The 8,000-nt window shown below is 44.1% G+C and overlaps 1 protein-coding gene across 1 annotated transcript; it reads right to left on the bottom strand.

The window, feature by feature from the left end:
* Positions 1 to 578: 578 nt before the first annotated feature.
* On the bottom strand, positions 579 to 7,224 carry LRATD1 (LRAT domain containing 1). Its single transcript, XM_065835988.2, has 2 exons — positions 7,075 to 7,224; positions 579 to 6,417 (listed from the first exon to the last, which is right to left on the bottom strand). The coding sequence occupies exon 2, from the start codon at positions 6,378 to 6,380 to the stop codon at positions 5,526 to 5,528; it is 855 nt and encodes a 284-aa protein (XP_065692060.1). The 5' UTR covers positions 6,381 to 6,417; positions 7,075 to 7,224; the 3' UTR covers positions 579 to 5,525.
* Positions 7,225 to 8,000: the final 776 nt, after the last annotated feature.

Raw genomic sequence — 8,000 nt, 5'->3', positions numbered from 1 at the left:
GGCTTAAGCCCATAAACTACGATTTCTTATTTGTGGCCAACACATTTACCCACACAAGAGAAAGTCAAAGGGATGTTTGAAAAGCATTAACCCACTCTACCTAGGAAAATTCCAATTTGCATAGATGATTACTGTATGTACAAGCAGGAATATGAAATTAAGGCCCTTCTGGTAGACATCACACACATGAGCCTTCTATTGAATTCTATAGGAGGCTGATGCTGAGGCCTTGATCCTGGTTAGTCCTATTCCTTGATTTTAGACCAAAGTAAGTGCCATGTGAAGAGGATAGATCTTCCTTTAGTTTAAAGATCTTGATCCTGCAAACACTTGAAGAGGCAAGTGGTTTTACACATGTGGATCATCTGCAGAATCAGAAATGCCCCAAAACCCCAAATAAAAATATTTTTAAAATAAGGGAAAAAGTGTCACCATATAAAAGCATAATCTCAGTCTGAATGGCCTCTACTAATGGAAGAACTATGATTCTTCTGGACACATCCACCTGAATATATTGTGTTTGATGCAAAATATTTTAAAAAAAGTGCATATTACTAGCTGTTCAATCTTAAATCCTGTAAGATAAATTCTAGTTTATTTCTCAAAGGTATATATGGTTAAAGTACCCGTATAGAGTTTCATGGGGTATTTGCATTCTTTAGACAAGATAATACTAGTTCGCAAAAGAGATAATGTAGATTGCCACTACCGCTTTAAAAAATACAACACTGGTAGTTTATATCTGTATAGATTATATCTATATAATCTAGAGTAAATCCACCAATATGCCAAGTAACAGAAGCTTCTTAATTAATCACATTTTTCCAACCTAACATCTACACTACCCTCTTTTTGATTTACAGGCAGTTCAGTAAAGTATCTGATCCCAGTATTCATTAATTTTCTTAACAATAAAACTGTAAAAAAATCTGGCAGATTCAACTAACATTGTGTCAGAGGACACATGAGCGTAGGGCAGCTTTACATATAAAATCTGAACTCAAAGTACAGAGAAGTTAAATATTTCATAACAATAAAGTAAGCAAATAAATTCCAGACTTGCCATTGAAGCACAGACACTCACAAACTAACAGCAGCACTTGATCACACTCTAGTCATATATTATTGTCCTTTAGACCCTAATTCTGCAGTGAAACTGCCCTCAGCATGGTATCCTAATCATATCTCCTAACGTATTTCTGGATTAATTATTTGGGACTGGGACTTTCATCTTTCTCCTGAGTTAGAAAGCAGAAAACACAGTGTTTGTACAGCATAAGCAGCAACACATACAACTTTTTAGTCACAGCAAGTATAATTATGGACTGAACACTGTTAGCTACTCTAGTAGAAATCTTTCATAGAAAATAACTAAATCTCAAAACTAGCAGTGGCTTTCTCAGCCCACGACTTCCTCTGCAGCTGCAGACAGAGGGTTGGGAACTGGTCAGGATGAGGCACCTGATCTCACAGAATTCTCCACTTCTCAAGTGAGATCCAGCATTATCTCAACTCCAACTAATGTTGTTTGGAATTACAGATGCTCAACACACCACATAAACAGGTCTATAAACTCTGACCGATTTTTTTCACATCACTTACCTGAATATGAAAGACACTGAAATGCAATAAGGCAGGATGATTAAGACTGCACACTCTATCACAGACCAAAGGCCATTTCTTGTCACACCCTGAAGGTTCTATCGTATTACACTCTGCTTTCAATCTGAAATCCACTTACACTTTTTTTTTTTTTTCCATTTTATACAACCATAGCGACTTGAGAGGGGAAAAATCCTAACAAATGAAAACAAAGTAACCTGGAAACATAAGATGGAGGCAAAATTTTTGCTACCAGTCCTTACAGTCTTCTACCTATATGCACAGTCAATAACCAGTAGACATTTTGGTCATGACAGCAAAACATTTCACAAATGCTCTCTATGTTTCAAGAGGACATGAACCGAATTTTTAATAAAATGTTAGCCTCAAAGCAATTCAAAAGATTGCATCTTGAAAAGACACAGAAAATTGTATCTATGCAAAAGAGATTCTATAAAGCTGCTACCCAAATAGCTAACAGAAAGCTTGAAACGTGACACAAAAGAAAGATAGGCAAAGGATCCTTAATTTGCAGTCATATTACAAGTCAGTATTTCAAGAGCAATTAGTGGGATATAAATATTTACCCTAGGAAGCTAGACTGGAAAATGTAAACAGGTTCCACAGATATAATATAATTTGTCAATATCTTTACTGCTAGAAATGGAAATGTTAACTCAGGCAGGTCACTGATCCTGAAAGATGAGTATAATCAATTACATTTTTTACCTGTCAGTCATTCACATCATTGCCTTTCTCACAGTTGACTGCTCCCCTACCTTCCATTTCTTGTTTCAAAGCACTGAATAACTTTTTATATCCACTTTTCACTCAGCCTTTTTCACCATTTCCCTACTGCCATCTCAGATTAATATTGCTTGATTCAGAAGAAGTCTGTTTCCTTCCCTTGTTTTCATGGAATTGCCTGTTTCCACTGTTTCCCATGTCAGAAAGGTGGCCCTTCTGGTCTCTGAAATGTCATCTTAAATCTCACTTCTTCTCAAGGTCCACAAATTTTAGCCACTTCCTAAACAATAAAATCTGATCCAAAGCTCGTTTAAGTCAGTGAGAGCCTTTCCATTAACTTCAATGGACTATGAATCAGGACCAGATTGATGTCAGTAACTCTGGACTGAAAACTAGTGAAAGACAAAATCAAAAAAATCTGCATGGGTAACTTTGTTGTTAAGAACAGACTGCTACTTGAAATAGTCATTGCAATAATATATCCCAGGTTAACACCATCTGTGATTTTTTCCAATACTTTTTCTCCAGATTTTATGCAAAGGACTGAGGCCTTAATTTTGCTGTGATCTTTATCTCTATAAATTTTGAGTGATGCCAAGGACTTCTAAGAGAGCTTGAACATTTGAGCGTAGACTAGTTCTTATCACTTTATATACTACAAAATACCATTCTACATCTAGGTAAAACAAGGAAAACTTGTTTTTATGAACTAAGTTAGTAAATCATTACCAAAAAAACCCAGAGTTAAAATGGATGTTTAGACAGAGCAATGGTATATTTGGAAAGCACACTGAAAAGTTTAAAGTCAGTATGTTTTAAATTCTCACTAGTGAGAACATGCAATGTTGTTCTTGCAAAGATCCTCTCTCTGGTCCTGTATTATTCATCTAAGAGCAATATGAAAAAGAAAAGCATTCCAGAAATCAAAAATAATGTGATCTTACCTCATTCTTCCTGTCTTCATAAACATTCTGTTATTTATTCCCTCTTCATGTAATTTTTCCTGTCTCTTCCAACCTCAGTTCTCTAATGCGTATTTTTATAAGGGGAAATGCAAATAAAACACTTTTGCCCACCCTTCCTTCTCCTACAGCTTAAGTTTTATTCTTTTGTAAATGCCTTGGGTGTAAAGCCAGTGCCTTTCTGCAATCTCACAGTGCTCCCATCAAGTGATATAGGGAAATCAGTTCTAACAGACAATCTGGGAGATCTGATGCAGTATAATAATTAAGATACACAAATACTATGTAGAGGACTTTCTGATTATGGAACAAAGTTATCATTATCTGAAAGCAACTATTGCCAATATAAAGCTGAAATACTACACATTTATTAAAAAGTGTGTTGTAATTTGAGAGTATGGCAGCCGTAATTTGACAGTTATGACAATTCAGTTTTCACATCTTTACCCTATGTTGTAGTAACCAAAGTACTTTAGGGGAAGGGATAAAAGTAACACTGCCTATTACCACATAACTTTGCCAAGCATATCAGCAAACACAAAGTCACTTAGATGACCTTCACTGAAGGGATGCAGATACTTTTTTTTTTTTTCTTTAATATATATTTATGCTGACACTTTCACTATAGTTAAGTACACTCCACCCTCACAGCTTCAGCTATGGAAGGTAAATGCTTTGTAGAAATGAAATTACTGTTGCAACAAGGTTGCTCATGACATTGTTTAATATAAAAAGGAGCCAGGACACAGTACATTGATAGGGGGTGGAGTGTATTGTATATACAGAAGAGGGGTATTACTTCTGTTCTGCCATCTGACATTGATGTAGGAAGAGAGGACAAAAACAAATGCATTTTCTCTCCAGTACTGAAACATGCAAAGACAAAATGCTTATTACAAGTTGTATGCAGCTCAGAATAATAATTAAAAAAGACAGATTTAGAAATGTGTTCAGATTATTTAAATATATATTTAATACTCTGCTCTTTTGCTTCAAGACTTAGAATTAAGCAATGAGTGAACAGGATTTGAAATACAGACCAGGCATTGCTCGCATCACATCAAAAGGCATTTTTAAATGCAGCTGTGGATTTCTAAACTTAGACTGAACAGGATTTTTCATTGCTTGAAATTTGAAATGCAAGATGAATTTGGCCACATTACATCTGTTTTCTTTAAGTGGAACTCTAAATATGCAATAAATTGCTGTTTCAAAGAGGCAACATGCAGAATTCAAATCTATTGTGTTTCTTTCAGGATTCTGTTGATCTGTGCATGAAGAGGTATTGAAGCAGTGGTGCAGTGAAAATCACTACAGCGATACAAATCCACAGCTCAGGCATGAGATCCTAGGGGCTGGATCTTTGAGAAGCAACACTCAGTATAATGTTCTCCAAAATACACCACTTCCTTCAATCAGTGAATTTAGTTTCAGTAAAACAGCTGCTCACCAACTTTTTTTCCAAAAGAACAAAAAGGTAAGGAGAGTGGGAAGTGGGAAGAGGTGGAAAGAGCTTATGCATTATGATATTTAGCAGAGAGCTGCAAACAGAAAGCAAAGACGACAAATATTTTAAATGTTATAGATTCTAACCAGAAATGTGAAAGCATTTTCCCCTGTTAATATCTTGCCAGAATTGGTTGGGACAAAATTTGGGTTGCAGCTACAGGCTGAAGCAACAGTGTGGAAAAATAAACAATCAAACAAACCGGCATTTATTCCTGCACCCCCAACATCCCCTTCCCCCCCAGCTGGCAAAGTGTGACTGATGCTTTTCATTGGCTGCAAGGCAAATATTAGCTAGAAAGTCATTTAGCTAGACCCACATCCATGGCCTCAAATGTTTAAAACTTATCATGGATTAAAGCCATGAAATAAAAATTAAAAAAAATTTCAATTTGAAATTTTATTGGTATGTTGCTATAATGGTCAACATCAATTGACAGGAGAGACTTTGTCCACATACTCTGAGAACAGCCTTCCTGCACCTCCCCCCTCATTTCTTCCTCTCTCTCGCTCTTTCAGCATTAATGCTATTGAAAGCCAAACAAAACACTGGCTATGGGTGTAAAGAATGCTGGTTTTCTGGAATGTTGCCATGGATCCTGCTTCCAGTTGTGTCCCATGGGAAGAGGGTGCAGTCTCCTGGCTCTGTGGTAAGCTGGTCTCCCCAGGTAGGGCAGAAGGAAGATAGCCATGTACCCCTGCTACTCCCTATTCTTTCTCATCCACTATAGCCAGGTCTTTGATCACCCTCAGTTTGCCACTGGCATCGATCCTGCGCTTCTCACGTATTAGATCCTCCAGGCTGTGGAACCTCACCGTGTGCACCTTGTTCTCGGCCAAGTGAATCTTGAGATAGTATTGCTGCTGGTGCTGGGTGCCGGCAGCAGCCTGCAGCTCCCCTCCGGCTTTGAACTCCCTTTTCCCAAAGCGGCACCAGGCGGCGAAGCTCTCGGAGTTAGTCCAGCAGATCTCGTCGCTTTTTAAGCCCAGGTGCCCGCAGGCGTTTTGCACCACCAGCTCAGCCACCAGCGGGCGAAAGCGGTACCAGCTATTCACTACCCGGCCCACGTTGCCCGCGGCCGCCTCGTACAAGCTGTCCTGGCGGATCTGCCCCTGGTGCAGGTGAATGATCTGCCCGCTGCCCACGTACACTGCCCAGTGCGGCGGCGGGTGCTCCGACGGCCCTAGGTAGAGCAGCTCCAGCAGGTCCCCCGGCTTGCAGAGGGCAGGCAGGGCTGACACCGAGTAGACGCTGAGGTCCCCAGCCTGGGGGCCGCTGCTGACCTTGGAGAAGATGCATTCCTGGCCACGGAAAGCGGAGAACTGGGTCTCGTTCAGCACCAGCTGGTGGTGGAGGTGGTGGGTGGGCGTCTCCTGGCCAGGGCTGCCGGAGCCCTTCACGCTGTACTTGTCTGGCTGGCCTCGCTCGTCCAGGTCCTCCTCCTCATCCGAAAAGAAGTAAGCCACCCCGACGCGCAGTTCGTCTTTCTCGATCCCCGAGGGGTCCCCGGTCGGCAGCTCGCTGTAATTCAGGTGGGTGATGCGATCCAGTTGATTTCCCATCAATGACAGGGCGAGGCGAGGGCAGGAATTGCCGGATCTGAAGGAAGGGTGGAGTGTGCATGGACAGAGATAACAAGAAAAGGGAAGGAGAGTGCAAACGGAGGAAAGGAAGGAAAGAAAGAAAGAAAGAAAAAAATCAAGGCACATACAAAAGACTTCAGTGATTCCGCCCTAACTCACCAGTCCTCCCCCGCTCCTTCCCTCCCCCCAGCCCGTGCAAGGTAGAAACTCCCAGCACGGATCCTTCCCCCTGCCCTCGGGATGCAGAGCAGATCCCCGTCTCCTCGGCGCTCGCCGGGCCGGGCTGGGTTGCCCGAGCCCCGCTGTCTCGGAGCGCCCGACTCTCCCCAGCCGCGAGAAAAGGCAGCTCCTCGCCGGCGGATAGCTCTGCGTGGGGGGCCTGAGTTGCCCCAGGAGCCTCCCCTCCCCGCTCTGCAAGGGGAGATGGCTCCCGGGGGTGGGGAGGGGCTGATCCGGAGGGTCCCGAGCGCTTCCCTCCGCCTGCCCGCAGCCGAGCGGAGCCGCGCTGGGCAGCGCGGTACGCGGGAAGGCGGCTGGAGGAGCTCCCGGGCTCGAAGCTGGCACACTTGCCTGCCCGATCCCCGTAGCCCAACCGAGACCCCGCAAGGAACAGGCAAAGAGCAGGCGATCAGCGACCCCCCACCCCAGGGGTCCCTCTCGCCCCACTCCGTACCCGTGGTCTCCCAGCGCCAGAAACCCTCCCAAACTCCTTTAAAGTCGTCCTGTCCCCATGGGCGCTGCAGAGGAGGTGAGCTCCGTCCTCCCCGCTGCGCGCCAGCTCCTCTGCCCGCACCGCCCCGCTCCGCTGTGGGCTGCCCGGCCCCTCCGGCGAACCTAAGTACCGGCGGCGCCGCTCCCGAGCCCGCCCCGGCCCCGCTCATTGGCCGCGCCGCGCTGCGCCCGGTGGTGGCGGCAACGGGGCTCCCCGGCGTCACTGGCCGGCCGGGCCCCGTCGCTTCGCAGGGCCCTGCCGGCCCCGGGCGCCCCCCGGACCGGCCCCGGGGCTGCGGCATGTCCGTGGGTGGGTGTGGGCAAGCGGGGCTTCCCAGAGGGAAGGGGATTAAAGAGAGTGCCTGTCGCGGTATGCCGCTGAAAGAAAGAAATAAAAATGAAAAAAACAAACAAAACAAAAACCGCAAACAAAAACCAACAACAACAAAAAGTCATTACCATTGAAAAATACCCGTCAGGCTTCAGATGGAGGGTTGCACGTGTGAAGAGTTGCTCCGTCCCTCAGGGCTGTAGGTGCGGTGGCCTTCACTTGACTTTACCAACCTCAGGTGGTACCTGTGCAGTCTAAGCTGATCCTCTGGACTTCCCTATGGTCAGGAGAGACAGGCCATTTTCAGAGCACTGTTTGTCTTACCTGTTGCACAACCTAGTTTAGGGAGGCTTAAACTGCTCTAAGGAAGTGCCTGTCTCTCACCATCAGCAATCATGGGTTGTCCTCAGATGTGACTGGACGACGTGCTATGACTTGTCTTAAGTAAGAAATGAGACTGCCGGACTGCAGCAGTCCATTCCTCCCTAAAACGTTTAAAATCTAAAATCTGTCATTTGTAGTAGTTAATACCAATACACACTTTTACACCTAATTTT

Source organism: Patagioenas fasciata, chromosome 3, assembly GCF_037038585.1.
Source record: "Patagioenas fasciata isolate bPatFas1 chromosome 3, bPatFas1.hap1, whole genome shotgun sequence".
NCBI lineage: Eukaryota > Metazoa > Chordata > Aves > Columbiformes > Columbidae > Patagioenas > Patagioenas fasciata.
The sequence above is the reverse complement of the archived record's forward strand: the minus strand, read 5'-3'. Positions and strand labels throughout refer to the sequence as shown.

Excerpts from the sequence above, each read along its gene's own strand:
- LRATD1 (XM_065835988.2), bottom strand. The coding sequence starts at position 6,380 with ATGGGAAATCAACTGGATCGCATCACCCACCTGAATTACAGCGAGCTG.